The 17,710-nt window shown below is 41.7% G+C and overlaps 1 protein-coding gene across 1 annotated transcript; it reads right to left on the bottom strand.

Annotated features, from left to right (window-relative positions):
* Positions 1-547: 547 nt before the first annotated feature.
* Positions 548-12,084, bottom strand: gapdhs (glyceraldehyde-3-phosphate dehydrogenase, spermatogenic). The gene is made up of 11 exons (XM_085366231.1): positions 12,037-12,084; positions 4,962-5,021; positions 4,190-4,286; positions 3,180-3,286; positions 2,272-2,362; positions 2,066-2,184; positions 1,867-1,948; positions 1,605-1,756; positions 1,310-1,472; positions 1,120-1,217; positions 548-1,025 (listed from the first exon to the last, which is right to left on the bottom strand). Exons 2-11 carry the CDS (start codon positions 4,988-4,990, stop codon positions 956-958), a joined length of 1,008 nt encoding a protein of 335 aa, XP_085222357.1. The 5' UTR covers positions 4,991-5,021; positions 12,037-12,084; the 3' UTR covers positions 548-955.
* Positions 12,085-17,710: the final 5,626 nt, after the last annotated feature.

The following is a 17,710-nucleotide window of genomic DNA, read 5'->3' as shown; positions in this document are numbered from 1 at the left end:
TTTTATTTCAGTTGTTTTTAGGTGATTCTATGCTGTTTTATCTTGTTTTTGTTTTAATATAGGGCTGTTTTAATTTTATGTTTTATGTGTTTTATTTATTTATTTTGCTGTTTTCTGTTATTCTATTGTTTTAACTTATTTTCTGTACAACACTTTTTTCCTTTGCTGGGTATTTAAAAGTGTTTTATAAATAAAATTGGAAATTGGAAGATTATCCTGTGGATTAAAACACAGCTGCTTTTGCCAGAACTTTTGAATATGAAGTTGGAGTTCAAAGCAAATCACGATAATTTTCAGTGTGGATCTTTTGTCGAGTGCATCCACCATCCCTCCTCTGCATGTCCATACCCAAAGATCACAGTAACAGCTAATTTAAAATGCTGTCATGACCAGGAGTAGTGGCTATGTCATGGATCTTCTTGTTATCATTGTTACAGTAATTCTAGTAATTCTGTATATCACAGTGTTAATGGTTGTTATTACATATTTCAGTCAAACAAGTTGTGTTTTGGTTGATTGGAAGCATAAAACAGGACAACATGAGGTTTTTCAACTTTTATTTATCCTTCAGCAGAGTTGGAATAGTTCTGCCTCTCAGCTTCCTCCTTTTACTGGTGATAAAGCCTTTAAACACACCAACAGGGCGATGGATACAGTAGTTACCATAGTACTGAGTCATAATGACACATCTAAGGTGGCAGTGGGAGGTGGAGAGGGGCACACGGACACAAAAATTTCACCAAACAGTCGCCTTGGAATTATAAGAAGAATAAAACAAAACCAGAATAACTCATAAACACTCAAAGACACTGCTGCTGCCTACATATACTGTAGTAGAGCTAATGGTTGTGATGCTATGACTATGGGTTGGGCTTGTGTGTAAAAGAGAAGGGTGGAAGTAAAGGATGAATTAGGGGTGGTCCCTTTGCTGATTTCCTTGGTGGACAGGAAGTGCCTACTCCTTGGAGTGCATGTACAGCAGCAGGTCGGCAACGCGGTTGCTGTAGCCGTACTCATTATCATACCTGGTTGGAGGAAAGGAAAATGAATTAGTTAGCATCTTTTCTTCAGACTTCCTGTTTTCTATGAGGGGCTGGACGGGACATGCTGAAAACTCACCAGGAAATGAGCTTGACAAAGTTGTCATTGAGGGAGATGCCAGCACCAGCATCAAAGATGGAGGAATGGGTATCACCGATGAAATCAGAGGACACCACCTGGCAAACACAAAGCACACCACGTGAGTGTAAAGTAAAGCAAATCACAGATCGATGATAACAATATTAAATCAGCTGTTTATATAGAATACCTGGTCCTCGGTGTAACCCAGCACTCCTTTCAAGGGTCCCTCGGCGGCCTTCTTGACGGCTTCCTTAATCTCAGCGTATGAAGCAGGCTTGGAGAGACGGCATGTCAGATCCACCACTGACACATCGGCCACTGGCACCCTGAATGCCATGCCTGTCAGCTTACTACAGAAAGAAGGAGGCAGAGGACAAAAAAGTGATTTCTGCACTTTTTATTAATCAGTCTTCATTTCTTCAACAACTGGCTAAAGTGTACACCATCTTAGGCAGCTGAAACTTTTGTATGTGTGTCTTTACCCATTGAGTTCAGGAATGACTTTGCCCACTGCCTTGGCAGCACCAGTGGAAGCTGGAATGATGTTTGCGTGGGCACCACGGCCGTCACGCCAGGCCTTGGCACTGGGACCATCCACTGTCTTCTGTGTGGCTGTGTATGCATGGACTGTTGTCTACAGATATCACATGACACATTATTAACCTTTAAGACTTAAAAAAGAAGATCATAAATATTACATTTGCTTATCATACTCAGATACTGTATAGAATTACTCTTACTTACCATGAGGGCCTCCTCGATGCCAAAGCTATCGTGGATGACTTTGGCCAGGGGGGCCAGGCAGTTGGTGGTGCAGGAGGCATTACTATGAACAGAGCAACAGACACGATTAGTTATTTTACAATATACTAGTAGATATGATATTTAGGTTTTCCTTTGAGGTTCTAAAGCTAAATTTAGGTTAACAATTAAATTGTGTTACCTGACAATAGTCATGGAGGAGGGGTCGTATTTGTCCTCATTAACTCCCATGACAAACATTGGAGCATCAGGTGAGGGGGCTGACACAACCACACGCTTTGCACCACCCTGGATGTGAGACTGTGATTGGGAGAGAGAGCGCAGGTTCGAAACATTTCCTGGAATGTCATTGCGTTTGTCTGTGTTTGTCTGTGTTTTTGTACTTACAGAGGCCTTCTCAACACTGAGGAAAACTCCAGTGGACTCAACAACATATATGGCTCCAGAGCTGCCCCAGGGGATTTCAGCTGGCTTCATACTAGAGTTATAGAAGAAACTGCATCAGTCCAGAATCACCTTAAATTTGGCAGGTCTCTGTAAAACAGCTTCTTTTGCTTTTGCCTGGTTCACGTTACTGTATTTTATCCTAAAAAACAAAACAAAAAAACCCCTCGAAACAGGAGTATTACTACATACAGCTGGCTAATTGATTTTAAAAGTCTTTCTTTTCACATGCAAAATGCTAAATATGCGGCCCATCACATCCTAAAAACCTCATATTATCCCAACAAGGCATATCGCTCTGAGACTCACTTGTGGTTCCTGGAGTTTCTAAAAGTAAAATGGGAGGCAGCGCCTTCAGCTCTAAAGGCCCTCTCCTATGGAACCAGCTCCAAGCTTGGATTTGGGACAGAGACACCCTCTCTATAAGATCAGACTTAAAACTTTCCTTTTTCAAAAGCTCATAACTAGGGCTGGGTCAGGTGACCCTCAATCATCCCTCAGTTGTTGCAGTCATTATATCCTCAAGCTGCTGGGGGGGGACTTCCCATAGTGAACTGACCACTTCTTCTTCACTTCCCTTTTCTCACTCCCTGTTTCTTTATATGCCACAATTGCAGAGCAGCAACTTTTCTTGGAGCCATAGTCAGTGCTTTGTACCGCTCCTGTCTACACTCTTCCCCACTCTCATCACATGCCTGGTCAGAGAAGATTGCTGATGTTCTTCCTCTAATGTCACTGGATGTTTACTTTGAAAAATGAAGCAGCTTTATATAAAAAAAAAAACTGAACTGGAACATCTGCTCTCTGTAGCAGAACACAGCCACGGGCCAGTTAATGCTGTCGTTACTTACCACTGGAAGACAGAAATGGCTTGGCCATCGACGACAAGTTTGCCATTATCTGCAGACACTTCACCACGGTAACGGCCATGAGTGGAGTCGTACTTGAACATGTAAACCTAGAAGCAGGAGGGATGACAGTGATGACGTTAATATGGGGAGTGCTTCACAAGGAAGCAAACACGTTCTATACCCTCCTGGAATTTTCTGGGCAGTTTTCAGAGATTAAGTTTTCTATTAGCACCCAAACAACAGACGTCCATTCCTACATGACAACATGTCATGGATTTATACTACACAGCCTGAATAATTTAGATAACTTAGCAGTAGGGCTGTTCGATATAACGATATATATCGGATGACGATATAAAAACGTCTATCGTTTCATTTTACGCTATCGTTTGTTTCGTGGTGTCGTAAAATAAGCTGTTTACAGCAATATTTTTTCATCGTTTTGATGGTCACTGTAGTGGCTATATTCATTTCTTAAAGTTCTCTCTTTCTCTTATATTTAATATAACCACACGGACAAGCGCCTATTTTTACATGTTGTCGTTAGCAACAATGATGGTAAAACCATGGCGTGGCTCCGCTGTCCGCTTGTTTGTTTTCTACTAAACCTTTCACAATAAAGCTCAAGATCCTGTTGAGACTTTTCAAAATAAACTGAATCACGTGAAAGAGCATGCAGAGAGTTTACGGATGAGAAGAAAAAAAAAAAAGAGCCGTTAGGTGCTAAAAAATAAACCTTAGACTAAACTTTGAAAGAAAACGGCGGCCGTTACAACTTATGTCTAAAAATGTATAGTTTCATGCATCGGTTAAAACACTCGCATCCAGGTAAAGGACGCCCAGCTGGAAAAACTTCACACAAGTCGAGTTGCCCGAGAGTCACAGAATTTACAGAAAATATTGCATTTTTGTGATTTATATCGTTGTCAGGACGATAAACGTCTTATATCGGGATATGAGATTTTTGTCATATTGCACAGCCCTACTTAGCAGGCAGTAGATTTACTCACCATGTACTGCAGGTCAATGAACGGGTCATTGATAGCCACAACCTTGATGCCCTTCTGAAGGCAAGCCCTCAGGACCAGGCGGCCAATGCGACCAAATCTGCAGAGACAGAGATGGAGAGATTAGGAATAGTTGCCATGGGAAAACAGTGGGAAACGTCCTCAGGATGTCACAGCACCCATGGGATCAGTCCATGTCCACTGCAGCAACACTTTACAGTTTTAATACGAGGAACTTTCACTACACTCTTATATGTCCACATCATGTCATGCTTTTTCAATTACTCAAAAATAGACAGATTGTGTCCCTCACTACAAGCACATCTGTGACTGTGATATTACAGAAATGTTACGGTGGATGAAATTATTTCTGAACAAAAAAACAATTATCTTTTTTTTAGTCCTGAAAACAAATATAGCCTCAAACTGTAACCACAATATAATATAATTTGAACGATGGCTAAAGGAAGAGGTGGCTCAATCATGGAGAGTGTTTACTTCTAATAATTTCAATTCAATATCACAGTAAACCTTTCAGCATCAAAACAGGCTTTACTGTGCAGTTATTACTTGTTAATAATGAATTTGTTATGGTGTTATGGTGCATTTGCCCTTTGGTTCCTCTTTAACACATCTTTACTAACCACCAATGCTTGCCCAGCCCCAGTTTTTGCTTCAATGATATCCTACTGTAACCACCAGAAGTCACTCTTACCCATCTTAGTAGTGTCCGTGTCCGTGTGTGTGTGTGTGTGTGTGTGTGTTTCAAACTGACCCATTGATTCCAACACAGAGGTCTGACATGGTGGCTGCTGCTTAGGGAGTGTGGAGTAACCTGGAAGAAAAAGAAAGAAAATTAAATAAATCATCACATTTGAAATGAATTAATTTAAACAACATTGAACATCAAATGACAGAAAATAACAAGCAAGCCATCAACCCCAGATAAGGCAGATAAAAATGCCATCTGTTGTCAACCCTGTGACAGACTGGCGACCTGTCCAGGGTGTACCCCGCCTCTCGCCCTATGACAGCTGGGATAGGCTCCAGCGTCCCCCGCGACCCTGAGAAGGATAAGCGGAAGCGAATGGATGGATGGATGGATGGATGTTGTCAACCCAGCCAAAAATAGCTGATATATAAAATTTTTAAAACATCAGAGTCAGGCAGGGTGCAGCCCCAAGAAAATGAAGCAGCTTTAGGAAGGACAGATATATTGTTGGCTTGCAGTGTCAAAATGAATATAATATACCGGAAGTCAAGAAAAAAAATTTGTGGCAAGTTAATACATGACCTTACACTCATACAACCACAGGAAATGAGCAGGCAAAACCAAAAAGAAGCACATGTGCAATAAATCACAAATCCATTTGTGCCAAGCTACCCTCTATCATCCATTTCACTTTGAATTTACAGATGGTCTTTTTTGTCTTCCTCTCCTTCTCTCCTCCACGTTTTACACTGATCCTCACACTTGTTTCTGTCCTCTCCACTCAGTCGGAGGCCGTGTGGGGTGAAGTGAGGTTACATGTTGTCGTATGCAACATCTTAAAAAGATTTGAAATGCCCAAATTTCAACATCAGCCCCTTCGGTGATTTCAGCATTGAGGCAACACTGTAAAAAACTGTCATCTCACAATACCTGGATGCCCTCTGTGACGCATTAGCACTAAAGGCAAAAACACTTAACACCTGTGAAGAACGCTCATGAATTTGCATGACATTTTTGAGCCAGGTATGATGACTGAAAGCATAGCACAAGCCAGAAAGTGTGCAAGAGTGTGACTGTGTTTAATGGCAACAGGGGAAAAATACAGGCTGCCAAAAAAAAGTGTTGTACAGGCAACTGCCGCAGGAGTAGGGAGGTGTTACCTCATGCAGCGACATGTTTCGACAACAATGGGATATAAAGGGAAGGAGGTAGGTATGTGGAGCAAGCAGGGACTTGATAGAGAGGAAGCATGACCTTTTTCCCTCTACCTTCCTCTCCCTTTCATACTGGAACACTCTGGTTCCTCCTCACTACACCTCCTCCTAGTCCCACCCTTCTTGTCTTTTCTACCAGCTCTGCTTCCCCTCTCCGCCCCTTCAGCTCCTTCGCTGTCCTCGCTCTCTCTATATTAGTCTCCCAACTCATGCAACCTCATGTTGGGGGGTTATGGGAGGTTTCCATCTGTAGCTTGTCACCAACCAATAACACGTTCACAATCAAAGCAGTGCTGGTGATGCTGGTGCTGTGTGTGTGAGACAGCATGTGCATGTAAGTGTGTGTATATGTGCGAGTGGCAGGGCAGGTAGAGTAAGTAAGGGCAATGCGGATTGTCCTTGGAACTGGCTGTTCGTCATTTTAGACAACTGTAATCTCCTAATCTGTTGTGTGTGTGTGTGTGTGCGCGGGTGTGTGTGTGTGTGTGAGAGAGAGACAGAGAGCGTGTGTGTGTCTACACAAATGTGTGCGTGTCTCTCTGACAAGCAAGTAGGGCAGGTCGTGGATCTGGTGAAATGCATTGTGGGAGCACTTTAAATAGAATAAAGGGAGTGCCAGATTATGATGAATAATCGCTCTCTTTCTTTCACGCAAAAATAACTGTACATGAGACTCTGGATTATTTTCACCTGGATGTATCTGCTGTAGTCATTAAAGCAGAGAGGAGCGGCACCATTTGTTTCCAGTCAGAATCAATTTATCGAACAGCCTGCCAGCAGTGATGTGATGCGACCTGTGATGGCCTCAGTGCTTTCAGTTATTAGACTTCTTGTCTCCATGTTTGCAGCACCGTCCGCTGAAGGCAAGAGCGGCCATTTTGTGTTCTGCTGCTTGCATCCACACACAAGGTCACCAAGACAAAAAAAAAAAAAAAAAGATGGAGAGGGGACAAGAGAGAGGGAGAAGGTCCAGTGTGACCGCGCAGTTCTCAGGTTTCACCTTTTGTGCATTCACAAAACACTGCAGGGTCCCCCCCTCCACCTCTCTCTGCCCTTGTTGCCTGTTTCACAGTTCATTTCCCTCCTCGATTTTCTCTCTTCTTGCTCCAAGTTTTTCCAACACGGAGCAGCTGCCTCGGGTAACCATAACAAAACAGCCGCTCTCTTACTTTTTAAGAGGCTTTTATACTGAACTAAAGATAGAAAATGGAATAGCAGGGCGCTCACAAGGAGACAGATCTTTGCAGGACGGCATGATGGAGCACATACTAAAGACAGACTCATGTCATGGCAGGCACTTCTGTCATGACACAATGAAGGTCGCTGGTATCAGGCTGCATGCATCACTATTTAGTAGTCCATTTAAGGAGCACTATGATAACCAGTAAAACTCTTTGCATCATGCTAATGGTGAGGTATATTACATTACACTTTGTAAGGTTTTTGTGCAACAATTACAACACCATAGTTTCACTAAAGGTCGCCTAAATTGCACCAGGTTTTTATTGCGCATATCTACCGAGGACATTGCATTTGAATTTACCGTCAGCCCAAACAGCACTGGTCTGTTATTACCCACCCCCCAAGAGTGCTCGCACAGACGTGCCACATCTCACAAAGACAGCACTGTGCAGGGCGGAGAGGTGATATGCTGGTAACTGCAGCTTCCAATCTGCTGATACTCATTCAATTGTTCAAAGAAGGAACATAAGCATTCTATACTTTTCTGACCATGCATTGCACGCAGATGCACCAAACACTGTTCGGCATTTACAGAAAGACAGACTGACCTGAGGAGTCAATGCAAGACTGGGAAAAAATTGAGATCTGATCTAAATGTAGGTGAACAAGGCTGCTCCAAGAAATTGGTGGTGAAAATCGTTCTGAACAGGTGAAAGGAATAAAAGAATGAATGGTATTAAAGCTTAGATCATACTGAATAGCTGGACATATGGTGCGTGCTTGTTGTCCTTCCCTTCTGACCTGCACTTCGAGCTGTTATCCCTCCCTTACTTTTGCTGGCTCCATGAGTTCCACACATTTGCCCTCTGCTCATTCCCACCACCCAAACTAATCATTAAAATTCACCACCCTCCCTCCATCCCTCTATTTGTCGGCGCTCATTTGTCTGCGTAACCCCACCACCACCGACACAGACTCCCCCAACCCCCAAGGCTTTGGCCTATATTCCTCACCCAGGTTTATGCAGAGGGGGTGCAGAACAGGGGCCCCTCCAGTGTTTGCTGTACGTGCACTGGAGGGACTGTTGAGGGAGAGAGATGACTCATAACTATTCGACCAGAAAAAGGACAAAGACGATCAGCAGGTGGAAAAAAATAAATTCTCAAAATTGAGAGCGGACGCGTAAGTGAAAGGAGTAGAGGGGAGTGGAGCATAATGACACAGCATTTCTTTCCTTCTGTGCACATTTTTTACAGCGTCGAGCACCTACGATTGACAAAACAAACACTGATTGTGTTTCTTCAAAATATGTCTCCTTTGAACAACATACGATCTGCAGGGACTTGCTACAAACCCTTATATGGACATAAGTTTGAGGTAGCACAGATGTTCTGCTACGTAACACTGTTCACACACAAGAGACGGAGCTGAAGGAGAGACACAGCTCACTCTATTGACTGCATGGGAGGCAGACTGAAGCTAATTTTCTCGCTCTTTGGTTTGCTTTGGTGCATTCATTGGAAGCGCTTCCATCTGAAAGATTTGTCAGTGAGTGAGTGAACTCACTGACTCTGACAGGGCTTTTCCTGCCCACTAACTCCTCTGGCTTTCCTCCTTCATTTGCCCTTATTTTGCAACCCCTCCCCCACAGCTATCTATCCCCCTGACACACCCTCGCTCTCTCTCCAGTGGTTTTCCACTGCAGTAGGTTGATTGGCCAGAGGCCGGGCGCACTATCCAATTAGGTAATGTCTTCTGTTCTTGCCGCTTCTGGATGATTTGCAAAAATCAAACAAGTCGCAGTGAGCTATACTATTATGTTATTATTCTGAGAGAACGCCATAAAAATGTTCGTATCACTTTCACTATGCACTGCTGGGCACTATAGAGTTAAAGTTATATGGGAAAAGTCATACTATTACTGCAATTTCCATTCCAATAAGGGCTTTTCCCCTATTTCACTATTTTACTGTTGTATTTTGGTGTTGTAATTAATATACCGGCCTTCTGTGGACAGGGACAGGCCGATTAGAAGACCTACTTTTCTATTAGGCATTTAATTAGTGGCACTCAATTGTGTATTCCTATGACCAGATACACCAGCTTTGATAAGATGAATACAATGAGGCCTATAATGGTTTGGTAATCCACTAAAACTTGTATAGAGTTTGTGCACACACCGGCCATCATGAATTAGTAAAGCCTGTGCTGTATCAAACTGCAGAGGACTCAGCAGAAGGACACGTGACTCCCTGATCCCAGTTATGCTGATCACAGACACACACAGTCCTCACAGCACTAATTTGTGACTGGTTTTTAAGTGTTAGTCCCTGTCTTTTGCCTCCTTTTATATCATAAGCTAAGCCACAGCACGTTGGTAAAATGATGCGGTGTTCTCTGCTTGTCTTAAAAAGATGTTGGTTATGCAAAAATCCACATACTATAACATATATTATAACTGTAATATCCATAAGAAGTGCTGTGCTGAATAAGTGAGGCAATCTTACATCCACACGCTCTACTTCCTACATTTTTCAAGAGTTTATTTCCTCAAATTGGGGGCAGTTACGCACAGAGCGCTGAATCACTCTGGAGTTCCTTCTCGCTCAGACAACCTAAAAAAGATTGCAGGGTGATAAGACGTCTGCAGAGCACAGTCAAGTGGGACACTCACACCAACCTCAGCCTGTAATCCACTAAACTCCTTTGATGGAAAACCTGAATTAATCTAGAAACAGCGACTCATAAGTGCTTCAAGAATGACTCAAGGCTACTTGTAAATCTGTGTCATCGCAAAACTAACTTTTAGTAGAGGGGACAACCCACCATCTACAGGATGTGGTCATTTAATGTGGGTAGGGTTTTACCCACAAGTACCTGGGTGTAAAATGAGTGGTTCAAGGTAGGGAATATTTTCCGGCATGACTAACGTGGCCTGATAGCGTTCTTCCTGCAGACAGCACACGAAAATCAAGCCCACATTTACACCCAACATCAAAGAGGCCACATGAGCCCCTGCTTTTCTACATCTTAGTAATTACATGGTTGAACTCCACCTCAGGATAGCATGTCCCGTGTGTTACAGGCAGAGACTAGCTAAACTCCCCGGCATTAATTTTAAATTCTATATTTCTTTACTCTGTAGAAGAAATAAATCTAAAGGAACAGGTCATCATCGGTCATGCACATCACCTGAAGGCCTCTTGACAGCACAGGGTGTGACTACAGTGCTTAGCATGACTGCTAAGGATCCTAAGATACTGTGACCTTCAGCGTAGAGCAGTATGAGCTAACGTGTGAGTGCCCCTTCATGGTTGAAATCTCAATAAATGATTTCAGGCTGACAAAGGAGTCTAAGATGAAGCATTACTGGCTGATCGGTATCAGCACTGGAGCTCTGGGCCTGCTGTGACCTTCACTAGCCGGAGGGATGACCTTCAACAGTCAACCATGGCTCCATCTGCATGTAGCCCACCACACCTGCATATGAAATCAATCAGCAGCAAAAACACTGTTCACCTTAACTAATAACCCAACATCGTGGTATTTATTACTACACAAATAATGTATTACTACACAAATATTGACAAACATCACGATTCTCTGTGGAGTTTAAAATAATGAATTCACGCTTGTGATCTCATTATAATTCTCCTGTACTGAACCCATCTGACCTTTTCTATTAATAACGAATTGAACAATAACTGTATCCTGTATGCTTCTGTGCCATTAAAGGAGAACACGGGCCTCCTAAGCAGAGAACTGCATCAACAGGTCAGTCCAGTCTGGAGTAAACTGCGGCAGAATCATGCGACACTGCGCCGTCAAGAGGGGGGAGTTGCAGCCTCCTTCTCTCTGCCATGAAATAAACCATAGCTTATTCATTTTGTCCATTCGCTCATCTCTGAGGCCTCTGCCTCATGTAGGCTGCAGTAATTGCAGGCGCACAGCTCAGCTGAGAATGGCGCAACGTCGACAGACTTCATGGTGAAGACAGGAGCAAGCACGTAGCGTCACCTTCATCTACTCATCCTCCACCTTCAAGTCCCTACATCCCTGTGCATCACTGCGGGACATATTCATTCAAGCATCTGCCTCCTAACTCTACTGATCAGTATGCTTCTGAGATAGGCTTCATTTTTCTATTGGGTTACATAACATGGAGACTAATCCACTTCCGCAGATGCAGCACTCCGAGCTGCCAATGTCACGTTGCCCGCTGAGACGAATGAATGGAGCAAACTTAATACACGACAATTACGTCATGATAATTCACAGTGCAGTCTAATTGGGATTGTTTTCGTGTTTTTCGGGATTTATTTCTTAATTGAAGCCACATTATGTTAAAAATGGCGCAGACAGAACACATAACACAACAGCCTGCCTCTCTCCAGACTGCAAGGCCACGGCCGCATCCTCTCTTCCTGTACAATACAAGCGTGAACCCTGCCAAAAATGACACACTTAATAAACCATAAACCACCCCTGCAGCACACGTGGGGCCTATTTCCTCTCATTCTGCACCACTTCGACGTTTTATGTGCCCGACTTAATGAATCGTGGATGCAGGGCGATGATAAGCTCACCAGCTTCCGCGAGTCACGTAGCTACATCCTGAAAGAGGAGTGAAACACTGAAAGTAGAGCGGAATTCATTTCTTCTACCTGAATACTTAAAAATACTTGAAAGTCAGACGTTAGTTGGGTCCTTGCGCTGAAAAGCAAAGCGGTGTAGCGGCTTACCTCACGGATGATGCTTCTTGAGTTGTGTGCGCAGTTCACCGAGGCGCCTTCCGCTTTTATATTAGACACGTGACTCGGGAAGCCTGGTCGCCCTGGCGACGTGACGTCATGCCATCTTCTGTCAGGACTCCATTCTGAACGCGTACATGCTCACGGTCTCTCCTCGCTGCCATAGTAACGGAAGAATGAATCGTCGGTGTGGTTAACGTCTTTATTCACAGAGCCTGTCCGCAGGGCAGGATCGAGGGTGGCGTAGAGGATGAAAGGTGATATTCATAAGAATATCAAAAGAAATGCACAGACAGGAAGAGCGAGGCTGGCAGGACGCCAGCGATGAAATGATGAAGATTTTGGTCCGATGTCCCAAGATGCTCAGCGGTTACACGAGGCTCTGATGTAATATAATGGGGCACATTTGCTTTAATAAAGCTGTTACAGGCTACATAGGAACAATTCATGAGCCCGCACTAGCTGGTTTAGATCGCAAAAGTGCGAGTTAAGCATACAAAGTAACTAGGCTGGTGACACTCTACGTGTGGGAGGGTAGGATGGAGGGCCAAACGCTTTGGTAGCAGGCCTCGATTGTGCATTGATCTGACTGCAGACTGGCCCTCCTATGGAGGGCAGTTAGTGTGTGAGAGAGCCCATATGGATGTATGCAGCGATATGTAGGGAGCCCTGGACATGTCACGTAGTCATACATGAAGAACTGGCGGTATTCTAAACTGGACTAATCGATTATGACCGTACGACCAATATGCAATAAAATACAGTATCCCGCATAATGATACTACTACTACTACTAATAATAATAATAATAAAACACACACACACACGTAAATATGCTAGCTCTGTTCTTTCTTCTTTTCTTCAGATCACATGTCAGACTAAGAACAAGCCTACGTGAGGCAGGATGCGTGCAGTCATAAAATGGGAAATCCCTGCAGTGCAGTAGGAGGGACGTTATTTGCACATGCTTCACAACCCCCTTTCGAATTTCGTCAGTATAGATTCAGTGTTTGGTTTCAGCATCGTACAGCAAGCTGCTCCGTCTAGAGGATGTCGTTTAATGAAAGTGACGAATCATAACGAATCTGTAACTTGTTTAGCTCACATAGCCTTATAGTTACGGTAAAAGGCTATGAAGGCTATGAAGCATCGGAAATAAATCCGAAATAAGGACTAACAGCGCCATCTATCTATCTATCTATCTATCTATCTATCTATCTATCTATCTATCTATCTATCTATCTATCTATCTATGGTGTTGTGTAAAATAAAGAGAATTATGACAATGCATTATGTTAATTAGGTAAATTGTGTTTTAGGTTGCGTCTGCGTGCGTGTGCCTAAAGTATATTACATTTTTAATGAAAGAACTGTAAAGAGAAAGTTAAAGAAATAAAATAAGATATGTAGTTAGTTAGAAATATACTGTAGTATATTATAAGGTTAAGTTATTCATGTCAAGTTATTCATAAATCAATACCTATTATCCCTACTCCTACATAATGTTTATATACAAAATAAATAAATAAAATAGTCTTGAGTAATAATTCTTCAGGCTTTCTGAAGCTGTTGGACATTGGATGATTTCTCATTTTCAGTCCCATCCTTGTACCTGACCATTTTCAGAGGAATGTTTATTTACTTATTTATGTTAAACCACTTAGGCACTTTGTGACAAGCTTGTCACAAAAACACATAATTTGATTGAATCTATACACAAGAACTGGTCTTGTCAAAATTGATGGAATTATGAACACCGAAAAGTATACATTTTCATTTTGATCACCATGTAGTACCATTAGGAAAGAGTCTGATTCTGACTCGAACAGGTTTATCTTTCAGCATGACAATGATCCCAAACACACTGTCAGTGCAGTAAAAGCATATCTGGATAGAAAAACAAATATGGGAACACCATCAGTCATGTGGCCTCCCTAGTGCCTAGACCTCAATAGTGAAGCACGTGTGATCATATTGATGCAGAACAGAAGAAAAGGCAGGCAACATCCGAGGAATCTCTTCAAATATCCTTCAAAAAGCCCAGAACGGTATTCCTGAAGACTACTTAAAGAAATGACAAGAAAGCTTGTCAAAGAGAATTCAGGCTGTGATGAAGAATAAAGGTGGTACTAAACTGACTTTCAAGCTCATTAGAATTGTACAAACAGTTTCCCCCCTAATTAAATACTGTATTTCCATGTATGTTTGCTCATATTGCTGCACATATTTCCCATCTTCCTAGCAATATATAGAAAAATAAGTGGTAGCTTAAAACCTTTGCACAGATGTATTTTTCTACCGATGTTCACGGGGTTAAACACCAAAGTCATTTTCGTTTGAGTGACGGTAAACACGCTTGAAATCTTGCGCCATCCTGAGGCCCACTCGGGACACACAAAATAAACAAAAGCGCCATCTCCTGGAGAAACCCAGATCCTACATGTGGATGAGTCTTTCTTGGTTGCTTTGGCATATTTCTGAAAACATTTTAAAAGACTTTAGCTCTAAAACTTAATTTACCAAAACAGCCCTTTCATCTTGCACTACAATCTACAAAAGATGTAACCTCCCTAAAACCTTTAATCCGCCTGTCAAAATGCAACATGAAGGTTTTTGGTCATAGACACCACAATGAATCTTGTGACACGATGTGGAGCAAAAATGTTTATATCCCATTTAGTCAGAATGACAGAAAACTAGAAGTATGTTCTTGTCTTCAAATGTAACAAAAATCTTATCTTACATGTATTTACTGAATGCCTACAGCAGGGGTGGGGAACTCCAGTCCTCTAGGTTTTAGATATCACCCTGGGTAAACACACCTGAAATGACTAGTTCATTACCAGACCTCTGGAGAACTTAAAGAAATGTTGAGGAGGTAATTTTGCCATTTAAATCAGCTGTGTTGGATCAAAGACATCTAAATCCTGCAGGATACGTTATCAAACTGACTGCTAAGCAAGTATTCCTGAGATGTTCATTTACAAAGCAAAAGGTTTTACATTCTACTCTGTAAAGCAAAGGAGCACTTACATTTCTTTGTAACGTGATGGGTAAATTTCCTGCATTGTCTCACATTAAACAGAAAATGAACATTTTACAATAGAGAATAAAACCACAATCAGTGCCATTAGTAACACAATATAAGCTGTACAGTTGTACATTAGAATAAAAACAAATGATAAAAAAAATATATCCAGGATTCAATCTTGATCTGTTTGGCTGCAAATTCTCACTCTTTCTTGCAGCAAATGCATTATTCTGCATAGATGAGTCTAACAGGTAAACATAATATTCTCCATCTGATTACCTGGTGTCATACTTTGGAGAGGAAATCTTTTCCACTGAGATTAAACATAGTGTATTAAATGGACAACAAGGTTAGTCACTTTATATAATGTGCATAAATATTCATAAAACAAAACATGAGAGATGCTTGCCTTGTTGTTCACAAAACAAAACAAAAATATAGTGAAAGATTGCTGTGACTGAACTAAGCAGCATAGCACAGAGAGGGACTGTGATTTGCACCTAAAGGTTTTGTCACTAAATATTGAACCTGTACTAAATTTGGATTTTTCTGCATTGCTGTCATGTTAAACAGCTCTGCTCAAGGTTAGAGAGGTATGAAAGAGTTACAGATGCAACGTGAGATATTGAAGTTTGAAACAGAAACAGGATCTGCCTGTGAGCGTGTAACTGTAATTGCTGGACTGGATGTTCCCGTCAGTGTCTGGAGACCCGAAGAACAAACTCTAAAACTTTTTAAGAGCTATTTGTCTTTCAGCCAGCCTGTCTTCTTCTTAACCACATCATTCTGTGTTGAGTTAGTAAGGCTGAGTTAGTTCCATAAATGAAGTGTGTCAACTTTATGGGAAATTACACTTCAACAAACAGCTGTGTTAAATAGCACGCTGCTGTACGTGTGTGAGTGTTTCCTGTTCAGTTTTTCACTGGCACAACGAGATGACCTGATGAAAAAGAGGAGCAGCACGGTCATTTATTAACAGTAGCACACATATAGTTTCATGCACCAGGGGGCAAACTTCCCTTTATAGTAACAGTGGCCTCTGAAGGTCAGTGCTGTTGCTCATTTATGTTTGGCTGACACATGAAACACATATAAAATATTGAAGTGTATATATATTTAAGAAATAATAAAGAAACATAAAAAAAATGTATACACAACAAATTATACAGATACCTGTTATAAAGAGCCGTGTTGATGCGATTATGCTGATGAACATTTTTGGGTTTCATAAACTACATCAAGAGGCCCAACAATCAGATTTGAGCAAGCATTTAACAACAGTGGGAAGAAGGAACTCCTTTTTAACAGAAATAAACCTTCTTATCCTCTTAATTTTCACAGAGCTTAAAAATCATGGATTTAGATACATAAAGATTGTGTTTATTGCAGAAATTGTATTTTTGATAGTAAAAAACATTAGAAACTTTTGAAAAAAAGAAAAAAGTTTGCAAGCACTGCCTTGGAAACACTAATATATGGCAGTATTAGTGAGGAGGGAGTTACTTGGAGGTAAGAAAACAAAAAAGAAACACCCCCCCCAAAAAAAGTCTGTACACTTAAAATATATAAATTTAACTGTTCAGTTGGACCTCAAGACCTAATTCAGCAGACATTATATATGCATTGAGCCCCCGTTTTGTTTGTAGTACATAGATTATGTTGTAGTGCAGCCTTATTTGATGTCATAAACTCAGCTTTTGTTGGATCGTTTTCATCATTTCTTGCCTCCACACACACCATACATTAAACATTATAAAAGGAAAGCACCTGTGTGGCAGGACAAAGTATTTATTGATATTTAAACTTCCTTATGTAAACTGTCAGCTGAAACCAGCCACCGGCCAAATGACATATCTTTCATGTACACCTTCCACCACTACCTAACAGGAAATTTAGGTCGGAGCAGAGGTGTGTGGGTGTGTACATGTGCGGATGTGAACATATGAGAATTCAGGCTTTCCTTCATACACAACTCTGAAAAAACAAACCATTTATCATGTTGTAATTTGAAAATAATTTCCACATGTGGCAGTTATGTGAAGGTCTTAACAGCCAGAACATTATGGCTAATTTTCACATTTACATTACAGCACATATGACCATATCTCGAATAGTTTTTCTCCACTTTCTCAACCTACTGAAAGTGATTTAAGAGAAGTCTAATGCTGTGAGCTCGAACAGTTCAACACACTGAACCCACGGTGCCATTAAAACAACCTCCTGACCCCCTCAGGCAGAGAGCTGGCCCTCTCTGATAATATTTTCATAGGCTGTGAATTATAAGTGTTTAAAAGGGCACTAATCGCAGAGTTATGCTCATGCCAAGAGCTGCTTAGCATCAGTAACCACAGAGTCTGGACGGAGAGTCTAGCGGACCAGATTTTAGCCAAAGTTAAAACATTCATTATAACAATTATTTTTTATAGCATATCTGCCTGTTAAGAAAGCACAGAGTGGAAAATGCAAGAAAGGAAGGAAGACGGGGGATGAAATACAGCAAAGCCTTCTTTAGTCAGATTTAAACCATCCGCACCACTTATATGTGTAACGTGGGCTGGGGACGGTTGCATTTTCAGAATTTTCCAGTCTTTCTAGCAGAGTTCAAGAATGGGGGAAGGAAATGGTGAGCCGTCC

This window comes from Diplotaxodon limnothrissa, linkage group LG11 (assembly GCF_057381915.1).
Source record: "Diplotaxodon limnothrissa isolate DT_005_m linkage group LG11, D_limnothrissa_male_GT1.1, whole genome shotgun sequence".
NCBI classification, from domain to species: Eukaryota; Metazoa; Chordata; class Actinopteri; order Cichliformes; family Cichlidae; genus Diplotaxodon; species Diplotaxodon limnothrissa.
Note: the sequence above shows the minus strand (reverse complement) of the source record. Positions and strands in the feature narration are given on the sequence as shown.

What these genes read in the sequence shown, in the direction of transcription:
- gapdhs (XM_085366231.1), bottom strand. Translation starts at nt 4,990, where the DNA reads ATGTCAGACCTCTGTGTTGGAATCAATGG. An exon ending in TCAGTGTTGAGAAGGCCTCT is followed by an intron (nt 2,185 to 2,271) that starts GTAAGTACAAAA and finishes TCCCAATCACAG; the next exon opens with TCTCACATCCAGGGTGGTGC. An exon ending in TGGGTTACACCGAGGACCAG is followed by an intron (nt 1,218 to 1,309) that starts GTATTCTATATA and finishes TGTGTTTGCCAG; the next exon opens with GTGGTGTCCTCTGATTTCAT.